The sequence below is a fragment of the Mobula hypostoma genome, chromosome 5 (genome assembly GCF_963921235.1).
Source record: "Mobula hypostoma chromosome 5, sMobHyp1.1, whole genome shotgun sequence".
Classification (NCBI taxonomy): Eukaryota; Metazoa; Chordata; class Chondrichthyes; order Myliobatiformes; family Myliobatidae; genus Mobula; species Mobula hypostoma.
In genome coordinates, this window is record NC_086101.1 from 139462677 (window position 1) to 139489936 (window position 27260).

General features: G+C 43.7%; 1 protein-coding gene across 8 annotated transcripts in view; it reads left to right on the top strand.

Annotated features, from left to right (window-relative positions):
• trpm3 (transient receptor potential cation channel, subfamily M, member 3) overlaps positions 1-27260 on the top strand; it is a 539467-nt gene that overhangs the window by 441158 nt on the left and 71049 nt on the right. For all 8 annotated transcript variants that reach the window (XM_063049027.1, XM_063049028.1, XM_063049029.1 and 5 more), the window contains exons 10-12: positions 1593-1693; positions 11937-12071; positions 12854-12904. In XM_063049027.1, coding sequence (XP_062905097.1) covers positions 1593-1693; positions 11937-12071; positions 12854-12904 — 287 coding nt within the window. The remainder of the gene's footprint in view (positions 1-1592; positions 1694-11936; positions 12072-12853; positions 12905-27260) is intronic.

Consider the following 27260-nt stretch of genomic DNA (forward strand, 5'->3'; position numbering starts at 1 on the left):
TGCTCATGAAATCTTTGTTTTTTTTCTCCAGTGGTATTACAGGAAGGATATTAGCATAGATAGAAGATTGGCTGACTGGAAAGAGGCAACGAGTGGGAATAAAAGGGGATCTTTTCTGGTTTGCTGCTAGTGACTGGTGGCGTTCTGCAGGAGTCAGTGTTGGGACCGCTTCTTTTCATATTAGATGTCAATGATTTGGCTGATGGAATTGATGGCTTGCTGGCCAAGTTTTCAGATGATACCAAAATAGTGTTGAGGAAGCAGGAAATCTACAGAAGAACTTAGACAGATTAGGAAAATGGGCAAAGTGGCAAATGGAATACAGTGAAGGGATATGTATGGGCATGCACTTTGGGTAGAAAGAATAAAGGTGTAGACTATTTTCTAAGCAGGGAGCAAATTCAGAAATCAGAGGTGCAGAGGGACTTGAGAGGAGTCATGCAGGAGTGCATAAAGGTTAACTGCAGATTAAGTTGGTGGTAAGGAAGGCCAATGCAATATTAGCAAGAGGACCAGAATATAAAAGGAAGGATGTAATGCTGAGGGTTTATAAGACATTGGTCATGCGGTACTTGGAGTATTGCGAGCAGCTTTGGGCCACTTATCTAAAAAAGGATGTCCTGGCATTGGAGAAGATCCAGAAGATATTCACAAAAATAATCCTGCCAATGAAAGGATTAATCTATGCGGAACAGTTGATGGCTCTGGGCCTGTACTTCTTTGAGTTTATAAGAATAAGAGAGTTCTCATTAAAACTTACGGAATATTGAAAGTCCTAGATAGAGTGGACATGGAGAGGATGTTTCCTAATATGGGGCAGTCTAGGACTAAAGGGCATAGCCTTAGGATAGACTGACACCCATCTAGAAAAGAGATGAGGAGGAATATCTTTAGCCAGAGGGTGGTAAATGTGTGGAATTCATTGCCACAGATGGCTATGGAGGCCAAGACATTGGGTATATTTCAAGCAGAGGTTGACAGGTTCTTGATTGATAAGGGTGTCAAAGGTTACGGGGAAAAGGCAGGAGAAGGGGGATACATCAGCCATGATGCTGGCAGCAGCCAATGGAGCAGACTAGATGGACCAAATGGCCTAATTCTTCTCCTCTGTCTTATGGTCTTATCTCCTTAAAGCTGAGTCCTTTTGTTACTAATTCTTTGACCACCAGAAATTTTCTCTTCAGTTGCCATGCTTAACGCTCTACTTAATTCTGAGCCATCCGCCCTCCACCCTACCTCAGTCCACCAGTCACTTCTGGCCTCTTTCTCACAATTCCCATTGATCTCTTCTCTGTGGATGAAGGCTCCTAGTATCTGTAGTCTATCCATGTAAAGTGTAATCTGATATCCTGGAATCTCACTAATCAAAGAAATGCTGCATGAGTTTGCGTGAACGCTGCTGTTGCTCTCGCTTTGAAACAGGATCCATGTGTACTTTTTAAACAGACTGCCTGACTGCAGTAAATGCTGACAGAACACAATGGCATTGATAGAGGAAACCGTTGAACAAAGTTTGCAGTCCAAGTGTGCAACTAATAATGAGTTACTATTAGCTTATGCTTGCTAATATTTGTCTTTGTCTTTATAAACAGGAGCCAATGCTTCAGCACCAGATCAGCTTAGTTTAGCTTTAGCCTGGAACAGAGTGGACATTGCTCGGAGTCAAATCTTTATCTATGGACAGCAGTGGCCGGTACAGTGCATGACTTGTGCCATTTTGTGTGTTTTCCAAGCAGAAGCCCTGACACCCTGTCAATATTGTACTTTTTTTTCAATTTTGATGATTTATTGAATTGTAATTTTGTCCAATTTTTCCTTTGAATTTTGAAGTTGAGACATTCTCTGTTGAAACATTTTCTGAAATGGAATCAATGTTCATCTTTTTAATCAAATATATACATTCTGTATTTTGATTTGGTGACAAAAGCTCCACTTTGGCTGCTGAAATGTTTGAAAACCGTGAACAAGTAATGTGACATGAATACCTGTCTCTATTTGAATTATGCTCAACCTCTGAAATTCAATTGATCAGAATGAATTTCATAGACAGGGCACTATGAATCAATGCTAATATTAAGCACTGATGTCCAGCAGTGAATTTCCAAACAAGCAGAGATAATGGTGATCTCGAAACCACTGTATTGTATTAACAACCCAATGAGTTCACTAAGGAAGGAAAATCTAATGTTTTTACATAGTTTACATAGTCTAAGCATTGCAAAGTGGCTGATTCCTAACCAACACTTGTTCCATGGGCAATGAGAGCCGTTGAGTCACCACACAGATATTGTCCATCAGGACCACAGCAACCACTTAACTAATCAAACACACATCCCATTTCTTCCCCACATTCCCATCAACTCTCCCCAGATGCTAGCATCCTCTTACACACTGCAGGCAATTTATAGTGGCCAGTTAACTTATGAAATTACACAGGAGCAAACTGAAGCGCCCAGAGGAAACTCACGTGGTCCCAGACATTGGCAGTTAGGATTAAAGCCAGGTGCTGCAGCTATGAGGAAGCGACTCTCTCTGCTGCACCATAGTGGAGCTGAGTGGTGGATAATATAAGCCAACCTTGCCAGCCTTCTCCTCACCATTGAAAGAACAGAAAACAATTCATTGATCACATGTGGATTGTGGTCAGTTAAAGATCATAGTCATACTTTATTGATCCCGGGGAAAATAGGTTTTCGTTACAGTTGCACCATAAATAATAAATAGTAATAGAAATAGTAATAGTAATATTACTATTAGTAAATAGTAAATAGTAATAGTCATAGTAATAATAAATAGTAATAGAAAATAGTAATAAATAGTTAAATAGTAATATGTAAATTACGCCAATAAATTATGAAATGTCCAGGACCAGCCTATCGGCTCAGGGTGTCTGACCCTCCAAGGGAGGAGTTGTAAGGTTTGATGGCCACAGGCAGGAATGACTTCCTATGACGCTCTGTGCTGCATCTCGGAGGAATGAGTCTCTGGCTGAATGTACTCCTGTGCCCACCCAGTACATTATGTAGTGGATGGGAGACATTAACCAAGATGGCATGCAACTTAGACAGCATCCTCTTTTCAGACACCACCGTCAGAGAGTCCAGTTCCATCCCCACAACATCACTGGCCTTATGAATGAGTTTGTTGACTCTGTTGGTGTCTGCTACCCTCAGCCTGCTGCCCCAGCCCACAACAGCAAACATGATAGCACAGACTCATAGAACATCCTCAGTATCATCCGGCAGATGTTAAAGGACCTCAGTCTCCTCAGGAAATAGAGACGGCTCTGACCCTTCTTGTAGACAGCCTCAGTGTTCTTAGATGAGTCCAGTTTATTGTCAATTCGTATCCCCAGGTATTTGTAATCCTCCACCATGTCCACACTGACCCCCTGGATGGAAACAGGGTTCACCGGTACCTTAGCTCTCCTCAGGTCTACCACCAACTCCTTAGTCTTTTTGACATTAAGCTGCAGATAATTCTGCTCACACCATGTGACAGATCATGGAGTCTTGTTAAGTGTGGAGATAACTTAAGTAGAAAGAGAAAAGCTGGTCAAATATAGATTCTTGATCAAATGTTATTGGTAGCCTCTTCACCTTTGGTTGCCCAATAGAATCCATCAACTCCATAGTACCATCACCCAGGGCATCAAAGGTTATGGGGTGAAGGCAAGAGTTTGGAGTTGAAAGGGATAAAAAAATCAACCATGATCAAGTAGCAGAGAAGCTTTGATGGGCTGAATGGCCTAATTCTGCTCCTGTGTCTATTTTATAGACTTATGTATCATGATGGAAGGCTTCATTGCTGATGGGGCCTTGAATGCTGTGGCATAAGGTTGGCTGGGTTGGTTTACATGATCATTTCTTTGAGCAGAGTTCACCTCCTGTCCAGCTATAAATGGCCTTTGGTTGCAGGGGGCTTGTCTGTCCTTTAGCAGTGTTTCTTTGTAGCCTTACTGGATCTCAATCTCCCCTCCATCCAGGCTATCTCAGAGGTGGGGCCACTAGTCTGGTTGCCAACAACCCAACAGTGGAGCAGGCTACACTACTTCATACACAGCCAGATCCAGAATCAAGCCTGTAGGAAATATTGGCAATTCATAGGAAGTCATTCCTGCTGTGGCCATCAAACTTTACAACTCCTCCCTTGGAGGGTCAGATACCCTGAGCCAATAGGCTGGTCCTGGACTTATTTCATAATTTACTGGCATAATTTACATATTACTATTTAACTATTTATGGTTCTATTATTATTTATTATTTATGGCGCAACTGTAACGAAAACCAATTTCCCGCAGGATCAATAAAGTATGACTATCTATCTATCTATCTATCTACCTATCTATCTAGTGAGGTGTGCCTTGAAAATCTTGATGTGGTTGCCTGGAACTCTGGCACAGAACAGCTTGGAGAACCAGATTCTTAGGTTAAAATTTCTACTCACCTTCCATCTGGCTCATTAACAATGTATTGTTATCTCCAACCCATAGCCTCACTTGCCTGCTACATCAGTCTCCTTTCATTTCCATTTGCACAATACTGTTAGAATTTGTCCTCTGATAGATGTGCATGGTGTAAAAATGTACCTGCATTGAAATCCATTTCTATAGCTCAGTTCCCAGGACGTTACAGTACGTGTAACTGCTCACTTGTTCACCAAAGGCAACAGAGAATACATTTAAATTCCACTTTCTCGCTCCCTCTCCTGCCAACGGTGTGGCGATGTCTTAGGAAATATCGCCCTCTGCAGTTTAATACTGTAACCTCATAAACAGTGCTGTCTCTTGACTGTTCCATCGTTGCTTCAGATAGATGACAATGTCTGTTTGTAATGGGAGTGAGGGTAGATTCAGTCTGTGAGAGTTGTACAATAGGTATGATTACAAAACATGAGATAACTAATAATTAATTATTACAATATATCCATCAATAGAACAATTGCAGACTATTTGACTAATCTGTTCAATTCAGAATGGAGTCAAAGAGCCATAACATGGAGACAGGCCTGTTAAGACCTTACTGGCCATCAACTACCATTTACACTAATCCTACATTCTTACTACTTTAATCTCCCTATATCTTCACCAACTCCCTCCCTCCCTCCCATCCCATCCCACAGATTCAACCGTCCCCTGCACACTAGGAGCTATTAACCTACCAAACTGCACGTCTTTGGGATGTGGGAGGAAATTGGAACACCCAGAAGAAACCCACTCTGGTCACAGTAAGAATGTGCAAACCCCAGGCAAATGGTATCCAAGGTCAGGATTGGTAAATTGGTTTATTATTGTCACATATACTGAGCTACTGCAAAATAAAATACTTTTGCATGACATCCATACAGACCAGTTCATTGTATAAGTCCTTTGAAGTTCTACAAGGGAAAACAATAACATAATGCAGAATATAGTGTTACAATTACAGGTAAAGTACAGTGCAGGTAGGCATAATGCACAAGGCCATACTGAGATAGATTGTGAGGTCAGGAATCCACCCTATTGTATGAGAGGACCATTCATTTGTCTTGTTGAAGGGGTAGAAGCTGTGCTTGATTCTGGTGGTATGTGCTTTCAGGCTTTTGTATCTTCCACCCAATGAAAGGAGAGAGAGTAGCGAATGCCTGGGGTGAGTGGGGTTCTTGGTTACATTGGCCACTTTACTGAGGCAGCAAGAATGTAAACAGAGTCCATGAAGGGGAAGCTGGTTTCTGTGATGCCCTGATTGTTTTGATTGGCCAAGACCCACACTCCCCGATCCCTAAAGATACAAGTCTCTTGTCACTTACCTAATCTCCATCATCTTCTCTACCCTCCTCCTTCCCTCAGACTCAAATTTGCTCACTATCACCTTCTCCATTCCGGTCCTGACCACTTACCTAGTCCAGACCCAGACCCAACCCGAGGCAAAGCCTTAGGTGCTACTGACAATTACAGCAGTTGCTGCACAATCAAAATGGTTGAAGGTGCACAGTCCCTCTGACGACCTACAACCACGATTAGAATACAGAACATAATTCCCAGACCTACAGTGCCTATAAAAAGTATTCACCCCCTTGGAAGTTTTCATGTTTTATTGTTTTACAACATTGAATCACAGTGGATTTAATTTGGCTTTTTTTTTGGCACTGATCAATGGAAAAAGACTCTTCCATTTCAGAGAGAAAACAGATCTCTGCAAAATGATCTAAATTAATTACAACTGTAAAACACAAAATAATTGATTGCATAAGTTTTCAGACCTTTTAATATGACACACCAAATCATCACTGATGCAGCCAATTAGTTTTAGAAGTCTCATAATTAGTTAAATGGAGATCACCTGTGTGCAGTCAAGGCGTTTCAACTGAATGTAGTAAATATACACTTGTATCTGGAAGGTCTAACTGCTGGTGAGTCAGTATCCTGGCAAAAACTACACTGTGAAGACAAAGGAATACTTCAAGCAACCCACAAAAAGGTTGTTGAAAAGCACAAGTCAGGAGATGGATACAAGAAAATTTCTAAGTCACTGAATAATCCTTGGACTACAGTTAAATCAGTCATCAAGAAATGGAAAGAATATGGCACAGCTGTAAATCTGCATACAGCAAGACGTCCTCTAAAACTGAGAGACCATGCAAGAAGGGGACTAGTGAGGAAGGCCACCAAGAGACCTATGACAACTTCAAGTGACAAGCTTCAGTGACTGTGCATGCAATAACTGTTGCCCGGGTGCTTCACCAGTCAGAACTTTATGAGAGAGTGGTAAAGAAAAAGACACTGTTGGGAAAAAAAAAACTCAGATGAAATCTCAGCTAGAGTTTGCCAGAAAGCATGTGGGAGACACTGAAATCAGCTGGAAGAAAGTTCTATATTCTGATGAAGTGAAAATTGAACTTTTTGGCCATTGGACTAAATGCTATGTTTGGCATAAGCACATCATCATTGCACATCATCAAAAACATGCCATCCCTTCTTTGAAGCATAGTGGTGGCTGCATTAATCTGTGGGGATGCTTCACTGCAGCAGGCCCTGGAAGGCTTGTGAAGGTGAAGGGTAAAATGAATGCAGCAAAATACAGGGAGGAAAAACTAATGTACTCTGCAAAGATAACTGCAAGTTGGAAGATTTGTTTTCCAGCAAGACAATGATTCAAAACATAAAGCCAAAGCTAAAAAAGGAAAGGCTTAAAAAAAAACAACAAAGTTTATATCCTGGAGTGGCCAGGTCAGAGTCCAGGCCACAATCCACTTGAGAATTTGTGGCTGGATGTGAAAAGGGCTGTTCACCCATGATCCCCATGCAATCTGACAGAGCTTGAACAGAAACAACAGGAATTCTGCAGATGCTGGAAATTCAAGCAACACACATCAAAGTTGCTGGTGAACGCAGCAGGCCAGGCAGCATCTGTAGGAAGAAGTGTAGTCGACGTTTCAGGCCGAGACCCTTCGTCAGAGCTTGAACAGTTTTGTAAAGAAGACTGGGGAAAGATGGCAGTGTCCAGATGTGCAAAGCTGATAGGGACCTATCCACACAGACTCAAAGCTGTAATTGCTGCCAAAGGTGCATCTACTAAATACTGACTTGAAGGGTGTGAGTAATTATGCAATCAATTATTTTGTGTTTAATAATTGTAACAAATTTGTCTAAATTTGTAGAAATTTGTTTGCACTTTGACACGAAGGAGTCTTTTCTGTAGATCAGTGTCAAAAATGGCCAAATTAAATCCACTGTGATTGAATGTTGTAAAACAATAAAACATGAAAACTTGTGGGGGTGGGGGAAATACTACTTATAGGCACTGTATCTCCCCTAGACTACTCCTAAATCTCTCTTTGGAATCTCTGGCCTCTGAGCATTTGTGTTGGCATTGAGATCCTTAAGACCATGCCTCAGGAGCACACAGAGGCCCCAATACACAGTAGAGGAAGCTCACAATCTATCACAGTGCCCCATTGCCTGCTCCATAAACTATTTCCTGTCCCATCTGTAGACAGGATTTATAGTTCCCTCATTGGACACTTCAGAAATTCACAAAGCAATTTATCCTCTATCCTGAAGATCTGTCGAAGAAGAAGATGATTTCAAAGTTTCCCATAAAACCAAACCCATGTACCTTAAAGGAAAGAGCACAGCTGTTCAATCCTTCTAAAAAAAGTAACAGGGTTCTCCTCTGAGTTACCTCATTTGTCTGGATCAATATGAAAACACAGCTCCTGTCTATTTTTAAGTGGAATGTTACATGATATATGGTTTACTTGCAAGTAAAAGGGAGGATCATAAACACGGAGAATCTGTAGATGCTGGAAATCCAGACTTTCATATACAAAATGGTGGAGGAACTCAGAATGTCAGGCACCATCTGTGGCAATGAATAAACAATTGATGTAGGCTGAGACCCTTCTTCAGGACTGAAAAGGGCGATGATGCCAGATTAAAAAGGTAGGGAGAGGAAGGAGGCTAGCTGGAAGGTGTTAGGTGAAACCAGGTGGATGGGAAAAGTAACGGGCTGAAGAGGAAGGCGTCTGATGGGAGAAGAAAATGGACCATAGGAGAAAGGGAAGGAGGAGGGGGCCCCAAGGGGAGTGATAGGCAGGAGAGAAGGAGGAAGATGTCAGTGATCAGATACAATGCCAGTAGTGAATCATTTTTTATTAAGCTCTCCTGCTGTCAAATTCTTGATTTCACCAATACTACCAGAAAAATTACTGAGCTAAGCCTGTCAGCACAAGGCAGCTTGATAAGTAATAACCTCTGGCTTTACAATGTTTTCCCTCTCATCAACTCACAGCTCAGAGATTGGCAACAGTGCTTCCTACACTACTTCCTCAACTGGCATTAAGACACCAGAGAGATGATGTTTTGGAGATGCACATGAACAAATCCGCCTTTCTCAGTCTCCCTTACTCGTGTACATTTACAATCTCTCTCTTTCTGAATCTTTATTTCTCAATCTTCCCTTTTCATACTTAATTTCTTTAACTTTTTCTTTCTTGTTTGCGATATACAAAGATGTGATAACTGACCCCAAATGAATTCATCTGCATTTTACTGTCCTGATCTCAATCTGTCTCATATTTGTTCTCTCAGATTTTGTTTCTCAGCTCATTTTTGTCCCTTTCTCTGCCTTCCCTTTCCTTTTGAATCTTTATCCCTCGATTACACTCAATCTTTCCCATTTTTTCACTGTTTTTCTCTGAAATTATCTTTCCTTTGCAAGAATAATTATTCTTTTGCAATCCCTTTCTCAAAGTTCATTTCACATTTTAATTCTGCCTTACTTCTTTTTTGCCCTTCACAAATCCTCATGATCTGTGTGTGTGTCCACTTTGATGCTACTAAAGCAGGAACTTTCCCAAAGTTTACTTTATGCATCTGTGTGTGTTTGCATTAAGTGAACATACTGAAAACCAGATGAGTGTATGAAACAAAGAACACAGCAGCACACAAAAAGGGCTAGAGGAACTCAGCAGGTCAGGCAGCACTGATGACAGGGGTTCCCAACCTGGGGTCCACAGACCCTTCGGGTAATGGTAAGGGCCCATGGCATAAAAATGTTTGGGAGCCCCAATTATATGGAAATTAATAAACAATCTATGTTTCAGACTGAGACCCTTAATCAACACTGGAAAGAAAAGGGAAGGAAGCCAGAATAAAAAGGTGGAGGGAAGGGTAGGAGTACAACCTGAAAGGTGGCCAAGTGGGTGTGGGGGTGAAATGAAGTCGGAAGATGAGAGGTGATCGATGTAAAGGGTTAGAGAAGAAGGAATCTGATAGAAGTGTAGAGTGGATCATGGGAGAAAGCGGGGTGGGGAGAAGGGGCACCTGGGGATGGTGATAGGCAGGTATGGAGAAGAGGTAAGAGGGGAGCCAGAGTGGGTAATTGAAGAATGAAGGGGGAGGAATTAAAAATATTTGTGACATGACACAAGAGCAAGACATTTACTTTTCAGATACTGTGCCATATCCAAAATAATTGTGCTAGAAGCACGCACCTAGTTCTTCCACAATCTCTATGCATCCCAGGGAGTATTATCTGCTTTTAAACTGCCTCCAGAAAAGGGGAATGGAGGGCACTAACATGATGGACATATCAGACAACCAGTGGTGGGAGTGTTGGGCAAGTTGGATCGTAATGTAAAGAATCCTCCAGGAATATATACAAACAAAATTGGATTTCCTGTTTGTGGATGAACTTTATCTATCAGAGCAGGGTTTCAATCCACAGTGCTTTACTCTACCAGAATGTAGCAGTACAGCTTCCATTGGCCACTCTCCAATAATCTGTCCTCACCTTGTAGATCTGGATGGAGCTTTCCTTCACTCTTCACTTTTCTCACTTTCCCCACTTTCCCTTCGCTGTCAGAGCACACACCACGGCTACCAACTTCTTCCTTCTTGAAATGAAGCAACGTCACACCAACAGGAGATATTCACTTTAATCCTAGGGACTTTTCCTTCACATGTAATCTCCATACCACAACGTATCAATACATTAATTGTGCAAACTTATTAGCATATAATCTCCTTTCAACTTTGGCTCACGGAGGGTGTCACAGAGGTATAGCTAGTAGAGCTGCTGCCTCACAGTTCCAGAGACACGAGTTCAATCCTTCCTCAAGTACCATCTACGTGGAGTTTGCACATTCTTCCTATGACTGAGTGCATTTCCATCCACAAACCAAAGATTGGTAGGTTAATCAGCCCATGTAAGTTGCCCTAGTCTGAAGATATGCAGTAAAATCTGGGAGGAGTTGATGAGAATGTGGGAAGAATAAAAATGGCAAGGTGTAAATGAGTGGTTGATGGTTGGCACTGACTCAATGGGTTGAAGAGCCTGTTGCTACGTAATGACTCTGACAATAGAACACCAGAACCTGACGGAACGCCATACTGACCAGTTTAACTGTGAACTGCAAGAGCAGCTTTTGTGTTTCTGTATATCTTGGCTATCTGAAGAAATGTTGCTTTTGCCATATAACACATTTTGTCTGAAGGCCATGTGACTTTTATGTTTGCAAATCTTTAAAGGGAACTTATTTGTTATATTTATAATCCCACAGCTACTTCTCTCAAACATAGCCATCTGATGTCACAGTTCTGAACTTTGTTGGAATAATTGGCATTTTTACTTTTAAACTGATGCCTGACTTTATTATTAGGGACATAAACCCAGAAGGCGGCCACTGAGCTGTTCATGTTCCCATTCAATCAGGTGATGTAGTCTAGTCCCATAGTGACTCAACTCGGCCTCCAGGTTCAATCCTGAACTCTAGTGCTATCCATGTGGAATCTGTGCATGCTCCCCATGACTGCATTTGGTTTCTCTTGGGTATATCTGTTTTCTCCCCATATACCAAAGGTATGCAGATTGGTAGGTTAGTGGGTAGACATGTGATGGAATTTCAGGGGTGATGTTGGGAATATAGGGAGAGTAGGTTACAAGGAAAATCATTCAGGGATCGGATCACTCTGTAAGGCAGCTATCAAAGAGCTGAAATGTATGCATTGTATAGAGTCATCAAGTAATATAGGCTCTTTGGCCCAACTAGTCCATGTCAACCACAGCATTCATCCTGATGGACCCAGTTGCCCATGTTCTGCCCATAACCCTCCAAGATCCTCTCCTCCATGTACACATCAAAGTACCTCCAAGTTTGCAATTGTACCCACCCTGACCACTTCCTTTGGCAGCTCCTTCCAGTATCCACTACGCTTCATGTAGAGAAGTTACCTCTCAGGCTGCTATCAAATTTTTTCCCTTTATCTATGTTGTAAGGAAATATTGAATATTGAATAGTCTGCCTTTTTCCTATGTCACTCAGTAACCTTGGTTAATGAAATCAATTGCAGATTTAAAATTTACAATTGACAAGCAACAACTCCAGTCAGGTGAATGAAACCATTGCCTTTGAATTCTGAACCCATGATTGGATCTAATTACTGGTGTATTTAGGTGGGTTCCCTCGAGCAAGCCATGCTTGATGCACTGGTGCTGGATCGTGTGGAATTTGTGAAGCTGCTGATTGAGAACGGGGTGAGCATGCATCGGTTCCTCACCATCTCCAGGCTCGAAGAGCTCTACAACACCGTGAGTTCATGCATTGAAGCCACACTGTTTTCATCTGCCTGGTCTTTACTGTGTGCCCACCCATCCTCCCAACCCCACTCTGGTGTCAGCTCTGGAGAACAGTCCTGAATTTCTCCAGGGCCTCCCATCCACAGAGGATGTCCCAGCAACATCTTCTGAAATCTGGTCACCCTGTGACACAGGCAATGTGACAGTCAGTTTAGGCACTGCAAGTTCCCAGGAGGGAATGCAGCAATGACCAGCAGATCTATTCTTGGGTGAGGCTGGTTGGGGAAAGATCTTGCCCAGGACAAAGGAAAATTCTGCTGTTCCTCTTTCAATGTATTATTTTCAGGCATTTGATAGGATTCTTGGTTAAATATCCCATCCAAAGGTTAGTTCCTTCAATAATGCACCACTCCCCAGGAGCAATCAGCATCTGGTTCTCTGGAGTAGGACCTGAACCATCACTCTCCAATGCTAAATTGAGAGTCCTTCATACTGACCCTCTCTTCTGACCAGTAGACTGCTAGTTTTCTAACCCTAGATTACGTCCCTGACCTCTTCTTAGCTATTATCATGGATTATCCCCCTAACTTCATAGCATTTCAATCCATGATCATGTGGATACCACAAGTGACATTATCTTCACGGATCTGCTGGTGCAGCTAATCATTTCTTCATACACTTTGCAACGCGCATATTGTATTGCCATTATTACAGATGTAACAGAGGTCAGAAGAAGCTGTCTGACTCCCACTGTGAATTCTACTGATGTCATTGTGTCCTCTGTTCCATTTCAGAGACATGGCCCATCCAACACTTTGTACCAATTAGTCAGGGATGTCAAAAAGGTAGGTTGATGCATCCTGCAACTGGTAGGTCTGCAAATGGCTGCTGCTCATAAGTGTTGCATGTCTTTTGTGCATTGCAGTCCACTAATGGGACACAATGTTGACTTGGGTGCTTTAAGAAATGAACTGATGTAGTGGAAATCATTCTTTTCCTCTGCAAACAACCAGTATCACACCAAGCAGTCAATAATATCCTTCAGTCTAGAGTTTCCTATCTGCATGCACCCATGTTATGCTATAATCTCAAGCTCAAACACCAATCATTCAATGGCTTCTTTACTGGGCAAATGAAGCACTAGGATGCTTAAATTGCATTTGGGTTGCTGATCATCTGATATCTGGTTGAATGCCGGAAAAGGCACAAGGAAATGAATGGCCCAACCTTGTAACCTGTGAGCCTGCCATTGATATCAAACTATAAGGGGTGAGGGATGGTTCTTTACCCTATAACTAGAGGCATTTTATGCCCCGATACATGGAAATATATTTAGCAGAGTAGGCTCATGTTTTCCGGACTTTTATTAATAACAGAGGGAATAGGTTGTAATTCCAGCATTCGACACTAGATTTAAACATAGATTCCAAGGTTAAAGGGAACTCCTTTTACTCCATGTTAATATATTTTGAGCCTCCTCTACTGCATTCACAGTGCATTGCATACAAAGCCAGAAAGAGAGTTAAACACCTTCCCAAAAAATCACCTGAGCCGGAAACTTCCTTCATTGTTTTTAATGAGAAAAGATTAGTGAAACTGCAGAAAGTTAAGTAAAGCACATATTAGATTCAGTACAGAACCATCACACACCAGAATATACTAATATTATTGATTATTCTCATGATCAGAGTTAAACAAGGTAACACACACACTGGAGTGAACTCATGGCACAATGATAGCTTAATAGTGATGAACGATAAACATAATATTTCCTTTAAAGTACATCTACTAAATGTTTACCAATATTAAGAAAGTTTGTCACTCTCATATATTGCTGTTTCAAGGGCAAATAAAGAGTGGATGGAGATGGATGTTTTTCTACCATGTTTGCTCCAAGTCAAAATCCGAATTAACAGCCGGAATTCGGATTCGGGATCAGCCATGATGGAATGACAGAGCAGGCTTGATGGGCTGAATGGCCTAATTCTACTCCTATGTCTTATGAGCACCATCAAGGCAGACTTCACCCACCAGGACCCAACCAAGGTGCAGTCATTGGGCATGAGATGCATCGTGCTGACCACTGTGGTTTGTGTCCCTTTTCTACATGGACCTTTGCCAAGCAACAGGAGAATCTCAGCCGAAAAGTCAAGTGGAGGAAATCTAATCAGCTTTCCCCTTGCGCTGTGGATGACCACGTGCCCCAGTGAAATCACATCTTCGGGTTGAGATTTCATGCCTGTTGTTGGAACTATGGTCCCAGTCAATGAGAGTTGGCAGGGGTAAGCAGGCCTTCCCTTCTGTTGACTCTGCAACAATTCTATTGGCTCTGCTTCTGGTAACTTCTGATGTTCCAGAACATGTCTTTAGTGTCTGGGGAATTAGCTACATCTGATGGATACTCAGCTGGCTCCCCACCATTCTCTGCTGCAGTTGCGCTGGAACCAGTAGCCCAAGGCGCTGGCCCTGAATTTACAGTTGTATCTGGGTCTTATTTTTCTGAAGTGTCAATAGGTTCTTGGCTCAGTTCCCTGGAGTCCATTGGTGCTTGTTGCATCATTTCTCCATCAGTATTCTGCAATATATTGCTCCTGTTCTCCAGTTCTCCTTGCTATCCTCCCCCGATTCTCCACCACACTCCAGATGACCATATTGCCCATATTCAGATAGATTCTGCCTCAGGGCTCCTCTGACCAGACTTGGCATCTCACTCAAACTGTTGTCCAATGGTGATTTATCTCCACAGCCTGGTGTAGTGAGTGAGGGCCGTGCAGTTGGTTCTGCGGTAGCTCCTGTTGGAAGGTGAGCTCCTGATACACTTGGTGTGTTGTTCAGCTCTTGCTGCTGTTATTAAGTGATAAACACCTATGTGTTTCCAAGTTGGGTAACCTTGGGCATTTTCTCACTTTCTATCTTAAATAAGGATTCATTTTTTTGGGGTTTGAATTTGAAGTAGAGAATGCAAGTTCAGGAGGACTGGGTAAAAATTTAGTGTGAAGTATGACAGGAAGCTGGTTCCTGTCTGTCTGTTTCTTTGATTTCATCCTCTGTCGAGCAACCATGTCATATTAGAGGCTTGCACCAACGATCGGTTCTTCAATCGCCTTCCTAGAGAGACTACCACCACTGCAAATCAGATGCTGTTTCATATACCTTAGTCTCTGCTAAGGCAGCCTCAGCTTCACACTTTTCCTTCAGCGCACTCAATGTAGCTTCTACACAAGCTTTCTCTATGTCTAAACAATCTTTTTCCATTAGCATTTCAACTTCATACTGCTCTCATTCTTGCCGATTCAGCTCTGGCACGGGCTCCTTTTGCATGAACATCGCAAAGACGTGATCGATGCACCTGACCTCCAGGGCTCGGCAATCGATGTTGCTGGGTTGGAAGCTGATATTGTAGCATACGGCATTCAGATGCACCTGCAGTCCATGGGCAATGCCTTTTGAAGATAGCTTGTCTTTTCACTTGCATATAAAGCTCGGCAGGGAGTTGACCGCCTTTGAAAAAAATTCCCTGAGCCAGAAGTCTTCTTCAGGGTTTTAATGAGAAAACTTTAGCTCGAGTCATAGAGTTGTTCACTTGTGTGTGGGTCACCCTGACTGTAACCAGGGTTTAAAAAAAATAAAATAAATCACCTCCCCTCCCCCCTCACCGTCGGTATGTGACTGAGGGGGTTCTCACTGAGCGATGGCACTCTGTCTGTTACTGTGCTTGTCGTAATGAAAACAGCAGTTGAGCTGTTTTTTTTGTCTTGCATCATGGGCTGAAAGCTCACCACATTGGTGTCAGGAGTGGGATTAGAAGCTGACGGTGAAATTGAAGAGCTACGACGTCAGATGGATTGACCTAAAACCCGGCGAGTAAGTTGAGGGACTGGGTAGTAGGCCTCCCCCACACCTCCAAGCTGGGCTCCCGAAGATGGGTAGCCAACCGGGAGGGAGAACCTGGGAACCAAGCATCATGCCTTCCCAGGGAACCCCAATGAAGTGAGCAGATCGCCCAGGTCAGGGAACCCAAGGCGCCACAGCCATTGGAGGAGGGGAACACAGCAGGCACCACCAATGCCACTGGAAAAAGAGGATGACTAATGGGCCCCAGCAATTAATGCCACAAGGTCCACCTTGCAGCTCCCCAGATACAATGGTACTGGCCACCTGGAGCCTTATCTGGGGCAAGTCAAACTTGCCACATGGCACAAGGAGTGGAGCCCCAATGAGACAGCAATGAACCTTTCTCTGGCAGTGGAGGCAGGTGCCCAGCAGGTCCTCCTCGACCTAATGCTGGCTGAGCAGTGTAGTGTGACTACAGGGCCCTCATAGCAGTGATGGAGCGGCGTTTCAGGCAGAGGCCATTAGAGGAAGCAATGAGGGAAGAACTAAGCAGCAGACAGCCATGTGGGAGGAAGCCTGGAGGCATTGGCGGAGACCTCCGCCCCTGAGCTCGGCATGGCTGCTCCCCAGTTCCCTCCCGCAGCCCTGGAAGACCTTGCCCTACATGCCTTTGTAAAGGCACTGACACCGAAGCACCTTCTCACAATTTCCTGACATCACCATTGTCTCTGGCCGAAGCCCTGGCAGAGGCGGAGAGGGCAATAGCAATTTTAGCCCCCCAAGGCATTCCAGATCACTCAGCATGCGGCGAGCTGGGTTTTTGTCACTGAGGCTGAGAAGAAAATTAACGAGGAGAAGCCCATGAGACAGGTCTGACCAGCGCTGCGCTGGTCCTGGATTGGGTGAGGCAGGCCATGTGGCCCAGGACTGCCCCGCACCAACGCCAAGCCATCAGGAAACACGAAGTGGGCAGCGTCACCAATTACCTCCATTGTTGCCTCTCTGGGTCATCCGTTTGGGTGAGGAGCAACGCTTGTATGTGGACTGTGTGGTGGAGGGCATCAAATGCTGTGCTTTGGTGGATGCAGGGTCAACCATCACCATCGTCCATCCCGGTATGCTCCCCACCCCAACACGGACCAGCCATCTGCACCTGGGTGGACACCGGGGACTGCGTGGCGATGAGAAGGAAGAGGCGGCTGCACGTCGCAGTGGGGGAGAGACACAATGGAGCATGAGGTGTGGCTAGCCGACATCTGGGTGATTCCTTCATCACTGGCCTGGACCTGCTGTCGCGCCAGGGGTGGGTGGGGAGCCCGTGAGGATGTGCCAGGGGCAACACTCTACCTCGGCACTGAAGCCATAGCTCTCCAACAGGGCAGCTCCGGAAAGTGGATGCAGTGGGAGCAGCAACAGCCACCACCTGTGTCACAGCAGCCCGCCGCAACACTGCAAAACCAGGGGCAAGCGGCGGTGGCAGTGCTTCAGATGGGAGCTGGCGGCAAGGCAGACCTCCCCACCACTAACCACCTGCAGCTGCGCAGTGGGCAGGCCAGCGATCCCGTGCTGGCCCTGGAATGGGCAGAGGTGTCCGCCCTGGATCCAGAGACCAAAGCCTATACTCTCAGTGGGGCACACTGGCGGTGTGTGATGGGTTGCTGTTCCGGCAGTGGCAGTTTCCTGATGGCGACAGACATCTCCTGCAGCAAGTGGTCCTCCTGGGGCTCCATGCCATAGTGCTGCGGTTGGTGCACGGGCTGGTGGGGGCCAGCCATTTTGGGATCACAAAGATATTGGGCAAGCTGCATGAATGCTTCTTTTGGCCTGGGTGCGGGCAGGACACGAAGCTGTTCGCGCACTGCTGTGACGCTTGCACGTCCCAGAAGGGGCCGGGCCGCCAGTCTAGGGCACCCATGCAGCAGGACCTGGTGGGGGCCCCAGTTTGGGTCTACTGCCCCAGCTGGAAGAAGGGATTATTCCCCCAAGCTTGGAAGCCACTGGAGAGGACTGGGAGAGGTGCTCAACTGCATCTCCAATGTGGTGTAACAGGTGTAGTTGCCTGAGCTGGGACTGTATCAGCCTTTGGCCAGCACTGACCCAGCAATGCTGCTGGAAGAAAGTGATACTCCTGGTGCCCGCCACTTGCCTCACCAAATAGTGCCTCTGTTTGGGGGCTGTGGTCGTGCTCCAGCGCTTCAGGCGACGCCATCGACCACCACCGGGACTTTTGGACTTTGTTGTGGACTCTGAGGTTGCCAGGGAAGGCTGGCCCCTCAGGTGGGGGCATAGTTGACACCGTGCCCCAACATTCCTAACAGCTAATGCTACTTATTGCTTTATAATGTGTTTGTGGAATTATGGTGAGATGTTCAAGTTCATTTATTGTTACAGTTTAGCTTGGGTTATACAGTTGCTCACTTGTTTTGGGGTCACCTTGATTGTAACCGGGTGTGTAATAATCACTTCCCCGATCTGTATGTGACAGAGTGGGTTCTCAATGAGCAATCGCGCTCTGCCTGTAACTGTGCTGTCACAGTAAAAACTGCAGTTGAGATAATTGAGCTCTTCTGGTCCGTCATCATGGACTGAATGCTCACCACAATACTATTGATTATGCTCACAGTCAGTGTTAAACAAGGTTATACACACACAGAACTCATGGTGCAATGTTAGCTTAATTGCAATGAATGATAATGATATTAGTGCAAAATGAACTGCACACAAAGCAAACTGCACCTCCAGAGGCAGAACGCCTCCAGATGAGTTTATTGTTCTATACTGTGTTATTTAATTTAAATATATTTGCCAACAGTCTAAAATTATCTTCTGCTTGAGTTCCAATGCATTTATAATCTTGTTTCTTTAAGTGGATCAATTACTGCCGTCAGGTAAAATGAGAAGAGATTATGGAATTCATGAACCAATGAGCATAGAGGGAATAAAGAGCTTGCAAACTTTCATATTTTCTACATGGATAGTGTAAACTTGACTGTTATTTAGGGAGTTTTATCCCCAATCAAATGATCGAAAACCAGGCAGATTTTATAATCCTTTCTTGTTACTGTTAAATCATCAGAGGAGCACATGTAAGCCTTATCTTCATGGATTTCTCACAACCAGTCCTCTTTCAATCTTTCACACCCAACAACACCAACTAATTCATAGACCACACCACTATGTACAGTAGTGATGTTCCAATTTCAATCTGTATGGGTCCCAGTTTGGAATTGAGGTACAAGTGAAAGGTCTTGCATTTCTTTTGCTCATTTCAGATAACTTTAAAGCATCTTAAAGCCAAATATAAATTACTGAAGTATTTTTATACTGAGGAACACAGCAGCTAATTTGCAAACATCAAGCTCCAACAAACTGTGATAATGGTCAAATAATCTGTTTTATTGGAGGATTAATATTGTCAGGAGATCTGGAAAAATTCCCATTCTTCTAAATTGTGCCATGGGATATTTTGGATCCAACCAAAAAGCAATTCAGTGTCTCAGCTAAAATGCAGTATGCCATGATGGTCAACATTTATATGAACAAATTCTTGAAGCTGGACTTGTATCCACCATCAACAGACTTGGGGAGCCCCAATGGCAGAGACTGGACTCCGCCAAATCATCCATTTGAGATTGATAATTAGTTACTTACTCCTTGTTACCCTGATGGTGTATAGAACAGCAGTGAAGGTCCTCCATCTGCCTGTCCTTAGCCATCTTCTCTATTGTCCTCATTCGTGTGGCCAAAGGTCCTCATTTCTGCCTCTGGTCTCCCACAATTCTTCCACCCTTCAGGGATCCAATGAAGGTCCTGTCTTGATGGAATTGGCCTCTCTGCTCATGTGCTGAGGACCACAACCTTGTCATGGTGTGTAGGCTTGCGTGTCTCACTGATCCAAAGAGCTATACTGGCTGGAGTCAGGGCTTTCTGCGTTGGTGACCCTACCAGGAACTAATGTCAAACATCTCAAGGGGTAAACATAAAAAACATAGAAAATAGGTGCAGGAGTAGGCCATTCGGCCCTTCGAGCCTACACCGCTATTTATTATGATCATGGCTGATCATCCAACTCAGAACCCTGCACCAGCCTTCCCTCCATACCCTCTGATCCCCCTAGCCACAAGGGCCATATCTAACTCCCTCTTAAATATAGCCAATGAACTGGCCTCAACTGTTTCCTGTGGCAGAGAATTCCACAGATTCACCACTCTCTGTGTGAAGAAATTTTTCCTAATCTCAGTCCTAAAAGGCTTCGCCTTTATCCTCAAACCGTGACCTCTCGTTCTGGACTTCCCCAACATCGGGAACAATCTTCCTGCATCTAGCCTGTCCAATCCCTTTAGGATTTTATACGTTTCAATCAGATCCCCCATCAATCTTCTAAATTCCAACGAGTACAAGCCTAGTTCATCCAGTCTTTCTTCATATGAAAGTCCTGCCATCCCAGGAATCAATCTGGTAAACCTTCTTTGTACTCCCTCTATGGCAAGGATGTCTTTCCTCAGATTAGGGGACCAAAACTGCACACAATACTTCAGGTGTGGTCTCACCAAGGCCTTGTACAACTGCAGTAGTACCTCTCTGCTCCTGTACTCGAATCCTCTTGCTATAAATGCCAGCATACCATTCGCCTTTTTCACCGCCTGCTGTACCTGCATGCCCACTTTCAATGACTGGTGTATAATGACACCCAGGTCTCGTTGCACCTCCCCTTTTCCTAATCGGCCGCCATTCAGATAATAATCTGTTTTCCTATTTTTGCCACCAAAGTGGATAACTTCACATTTATCCACATTAAATTGCATCTGCCATGAATTTGCCCACTCACCCAACCTATCCAAGTCACCCTGCATCCTCTTAGCATCCTCCTCACAGCTAACACTGCCGCCCAGCTTCGTGTCATCCGCAAACTTGGAGATGCTGCATTTAACTCCCTCATCCAAGTCATTAATATATATTGTAAACAACTGGGGTCCCAGCACTGAGCCTTGCGGTACCCCACTAGTCACTGCCTGCCATTCTGAAAAGGTCCCATTTATTCCCACTCTTTGCTTCCTGTCTGCTAACCAATCCTCTATCCACATCAATACCTTACCCCCAATACCGTGTGCTTTAAGTTTGCACACTAATCACCTGTGTGGGACCTTGTCAAAAGCCTTTTGAAAATCCAAATATACCACATCCACTGGTTCTCCCCTATTCACTCTACTAGTTACATCCTCAAAAAATTCTATGAGATTCGTCAGACATGATTTTCCTTTCACAAATCCATGCTGACTTTGTCCGATGATTTCACCGCTTTCCAAATGTGCTGTTATCAAATCTTTGATAACTGACTCCAGCAGTTTCCCCACCACTGACGTTAGGCTAACCGGTCTATAATTCCCCGGTTTCTCTCTCCCTCCTTTTTTAAAAAGTGGGGTTACATTAGCCACCCTCCAATCCTCAGGAACTAGTCCAGAATCTAATGAGTTTTGAAAAATTATCACTAATGCATCCACTATTTCTTGGGCTACTTCCTTAAGCACTCTGGGACGCAGACCATCTGGCCCCGGGGATTTATCTGCCTTTAATCCCTTCAATTTACCTAACACCACTTCCCTACTAACATGTATTTCGCTCAGTTCCTCCATCTCACTGGACCCTCTGTCCCCTACTATTTCTGGAAGATTATTTATGTCCTCCTTAGTGAAGACAGAACCAAAGTAATTATTCAACTGGTCTGCCATGTCCTTGCTCCCCATGATCAATTCACCTGTTTCTGTCTGTAGGGGACCTACATTTGTCTTTACCAGTCTTTTCCTTTTTACATATCTATAAAAGCTTATAGGTCAGAGGTCAGAGGTAAGAGTGGTCCACTGGTCCTCCACTTTAGGGGTTCAGCTCAAGGCTAACAACCCTGACAAGTCAAAAAAAATTGTTATAGAAACAGCAATGAAGAATCCTTTTATATCTGTGTGCAATGGTATTCCTGACTCTCCACCCAAGATCTGCATGACTGACAGTGGTGAAAGTCAAGAGGAAGCTACTGGAATGATGAAGGAAGCCTTGAACACTGCCAAGACCAAGAACAAAATGGGTTTTGGAATACACAAACCATGTGCAACACTGGCAATCTAGCACAAATAACTGCAGAAATGCAGATTATCAGTGAAAGCAGATGGACAGGATTTGGCAGACTAAAGGCAGCAACTGGTGAAACAGTTTTATACTCAGGAAGGGAAGAGGGTCAGCATCATGATGGTGTGGCTGTCATTTTGAAGAAAGACATTGCAAGGTGCTTGCTAGAGTGGATACCAATCACCCGTAGGCTGGTGAGAGTCAGGCTGAAAGGGAAGCAAGTGAACATGTCTGTGATTCAGTGCTGTGCTCCAACTAACAATAGTGACATTGAAGAAAAGGATGTCTTCAATGAACAACTTGCAGTCGGAAGTAGTTAACACCACACCATGACATAATTATCATCTTTGAAGATCTAAATGCCAAAGGGGAAAATAACAGCTCACACTTCACTGTCATGGGCCCGCATGGATGTGGAATGATGAATAACAATGGTGAAGAACTGCTGGAATTCTATGCCATGAACAAATCTAGCCATAGGAGGGGTTATCTTTGCACACCGTGAAATCCACAAACTGACATGGCGCCCTTCCAATGAACACAACAAGAAGCAAATTGACCTTTTAATGATCAGTGGTACGTGGAGATGAACATTGTATGATCTAAAGGTGAAGAGAGGAGCAAATACAGGAAGTGATCGCCACCTCGTGGCAGTGATGAAACTCAAGTTGAGAAGAACTGGGACAAGAACACATGCACAAAGATGTTTTGATGTTGAAAAGCCCAAGGACACCAGTGTGAGATCTGCATTCATCATTCAGTTTAACAGATTCCAGGTCTTGCAAGACCTTGATGAGGATGTGTCAGGAGACAGGATCGACACAATGTAGAAACAGATTGATTCAATCTTCAAGGAGAGCAGCGAGGCTTGTCTGGGATGTAGAGCTGAAAAGAAGACCAAATAATGGATACATCAGGAAACATGGACAGCCTTAGAAGAAAGACAAAAAATTAAGAAGGAAGTGTTAAATGCAGTCAACACAATTTAAGGAGAAACTTCAGCTAGAATATAGTGAAGCTAATAAGGTGAAATGACTTGTAAGAAAGAATAAGAGAACCTACATGGAAAACCTTGCAGAGGAGGGCGAAGCCACAGGTAATTGAGGTGATCAGGGAAAAGTGTACAAGATTTCAAAACTGGTATATGTAAAGTTCCAGGCCAGTTCCAGTGGTCCTGTGAGAGATTAGAACCGTCTGCTTTTGACAACTGAGAAACAGCAAGAAGCACAGTGGACAGTATTTCAGAGAATTACTGAATAGATCACCACCAAATGGAGAACTTGAAGTACAAGAGGCAGCAGAGGACCACAACGTCATCGCAGATCCACCCAAGAAAGTAGAGATTGTTGCTGCAATTAAATCATGAAAGAACAGCAAAGCTTCAGACATGACAATTTGAACATTGAACTGAACCAAAAGTTGCAGCAGCCATCCAGCAACCACTGTTTACTATAGTCTGGGAATAGGGTCACCTACCCAAGAACTGGACAAAGGGAGTTATCATTAGGATCCCTGAAATAGAAGCGCTAAGTGATTGCAACAACTGGCGTGGCATTGCACATTTGTCAGTGCCCAGTAAGATTCTCACCAATGTCATTGTCCAACAGATTTTAAATACTGTCAATATGTGCTTGAGGAAAGAGCAAGCTGGCTTCAGGAGAAACATACAGATCTTCACACTGTGTAACATCATGGAGCAGTACACAGAGTGGCAGAGACAACTGTGTGTGAATTTCATAGCCTTGAAAACGCTTTTGATAGCATCCACAGGGAGAGGCTCTGGCGAATTCTCAGATCATATGGGATCCCTTCCAAAATTGTCCAGCTATCCAGAGCTTCTGTGCTAACTTCCCCTGCACAGTTGAGGACTGCAATTTGAGCTTTGAAGTCAAGACCAGAGTCAGGCAAGCCTGTGAGATGTTGGTGATGTAATCCAGTCATTCACTAGGTTAAATAATGAGGCAAACAATGAAAGATATGCAGAGAGGCATTAAGTGGACTCTATTCTCTACTTTAGAAGACCTTAACTTTGCAAATAACCTCGCAAGAGAAAACTCAGCACCTGTATACTTTTGATAGACAGGTTGGACTCAGAGTGAGCTAGAAAAAGACAGAGAGCATGACCCTCAATGCAGAGTCTCCTCCTCCCGTCGATTTACTCAGCACTGGCAAATTCACCTACCTGGTCAGCATCATTCGGCTGGATGGTGGCACCATCCAGTGCAGAGCTCAGCAAAGCTAGAGATGTCTTCAGGTCAATGAGCAACCAAGTACAGCATCCACACCAAAATGAAGCTGGACCAAAGCCGTGTTCTTTCCATACTCTTGTACAGGTCAGAATACTGGTGCATGACAGACAATGACCGTGCCAAGCTGTTGTCATTCCACACCATTTCAGATTGATGCTCGCTGGAAAATCCTGAGCTTCGGATGCAGTTCATACTGTTGGGCTTGACGAATGTAGTATGTATCTGATAGCCAGTCCATTTAAAGAAAGGAGGCTGCATTTCATTCAGTGTCAGTTGTTTCTCACGCACCTTTCGCCATTTCAAACAGTAAAGAATTAAAATCATCAGGTTTCATATCATCGACATGTGTCATGAAATTTGTTCTGCTTCAGAAATACAGTGCAATACATAAAAAAACTATAAATTGCCATGAGAAATGTATTTAAAAATTAAATTGGTAGTGCAAAAGTAGTGAGGTAGTTTTCATGGGGTGATCATCTGTTAAAGTGGGGCATCTTTTTTCATTTCAAAAATAAACTTAATTCAGAATTTTAAAAGTACAAAAGAATAAAGACAATGCAAAGCTCTTTGCATTCTCACTGTCATTCAACCTGTACATTCATTAGTATAAACAAGTCATTTTTTTTTTGTACATAGCTCCATTGCCCTCCATGTGGCCCCATGGGGTAAAACACGCATCCATTGTTAGAGCTTCCCAACCTGACTCAGCTGCTCCATGTCTAGTAGCGGAAGGAGACGAGACTAGACTCTGATCCTTCCCACAGAGCCTTGGCATTGGCTGCACTAAGCTTCAGTGCATCCCTCACCATGTACTCCTGCAGCCTGGGATGTGCCAGCTGGCAGCAATCCCTTACGGACATTTTGCTGTTCGGGAAGACTAACATCTTTACATTGTTCAACATTTAAATAGGGACTCGTGGCAGGACTTTCATATGATGAAAGACTGGATCGACTAGGCTTATACTCTCTGGAATTTAGAAGATTGAGGGGGGATCTTATGGAAACGTATAAAATCCTAAAGGGATTGGACAGGCTAGATGCAGGAAGATTGTTCCCGATGTTGGGGAAGTCCAGAACGAGCGGTCACAGTTTGAGGATAAAGGGGAAGCCTTTTAGGACCGAGATGAGGAAAAACTTCTTCACACAGAGAGTGGTGAATTTGTGGAATTCTCTGCCACAGGAAACAGCTGAGGCCAGTTCATTGTCTATATTTAAGAGGGAGTTAGATATGACCCTTGTGGCTGAAGGGATCAGGGGGTATGGAGAGAAGGCAGGTACAGGGTTCTGAGTTGGATGATCAGCCATGATCATACTGAATGGCGGTGCAGGCTCGAAGGGCCGAATGGCCTACTCCTGCACCTATTTTCTATGTTTCTAAACTGTAGGGAGTGGGAAGTGGTGCTACAGTATCAAAGGTGCATTTTTACACTGAAGTGGATTTAAAGGCACTTAGTCACAGAAGATAAGAGGAGATATCCTCAGAGCCCTGGCTAATACTTATCTATTAGCTAATATCATAAAAACAGTTCTGAGTATCACTAGTGTAAAATTTCCCATACGAGATGGAGGAATTCCATTTCAAGATTCTTCCTTGACTGTAAGGTGCTTTGAGTTGTGATGACAGGGTTGTTTGTGAAAGATCCAAACAATGACTTGACCCTACAAACTTCACTGTAGAGGTAAGACTGCAAATAAAGTGAGCCAGTATATTTACCCAACGATAACAATCTGCTGGTGGAACTCAATGGGTTGAGCAAACTGTTATATTTTGAGTCAACATTCTGCATCAGGTCTGAGAGACTGACAATTCCTTTCCTGCTGCAGGTGCTGTTCGACATGTTGTGTTCTTCCAGAAGATTGTTTTTATTTTTGCTTCCGATTTCACCATCTGAAGTCTCCTGTGTACTCACTTTGTCTAGGATATGCCAGCCTATAACAATACTGGCCAAAAGATAAACATGCCAAGATGTATTGCAATTAATTTGAGCCTAGACAACTCTGTGATTAATGTAACTAATTTTCTCCAGGTCATGAATGAGGCAGACCTTGACCTGAAAATTTTTCTTTCAGTGCCATGTGTAAAAAATTCATTTATTCCCAGAGTGAAGCATGATGACAATTATCCAGTCTGAGTCACACCAACCCTAAAATCTGCTGGTCACGAACGACTTTTCCAATTTCATGCTTCTTCATTAGTCATGCAACAATCAACCTCATTCCCACACGATGCTCACTTGAATCATTTCCAGTTGAATTAGGTCATTTTATCCTGAGGTATGTCTGTCTTTGAGAAGTCTCAAAACATGGAGTTTTAAAAACAATGATTTAAAAAGGACATCCCTGATCAAGTCTGGCCCATTACGTTGGAAACCTACAATATATTAGGGAGGTTCCCTTTAGTTTCTGCACTCAGATCTTCACCCATTCTCTGAGCAGACAGAATCCAACCACTACTCCTAGCTCATGAAGCTGATGAAACTTGTTCCCAGCTCAATCCATGGTCTCTAACTCCTCTACTCCATCCAACTAACTAAAATGACCTTGACTGACATACTCTGTCATTTCATCTTGGTTATTAACAGAATTGGTGATTACAGTAGGTCTCACCACTGATTTTTAAGACACTCCATCCTCTATTGTGTGATGGTATTGGGTTTGCTGACCCTGAGATGCTAAACTCAAATGAAGATGGTAAGTCCTATCTGATACACACAAATGGCTCCAAAACCTGGGTCTCTGTACTTCCCTCTGCGACTGGATCCTCAACTTCCATTATCTGTGTAGGTTGGAAATAATATCTCCCCCTCACTGAGAGTCAACACTAGCACACCTCAGGGGTGTGTGCTTAGCCTACTACACTACTCTCTCTACACCCATGACCTGTGTGACTGGGCACAGCTCAAATACCATCTGTGAATATGCTGACAGCACAATAATTGTTGGCAGAATTTCAGATGGTGACGAGACAGCGTACAGGAGTAAAGTATATCAGTTAGTT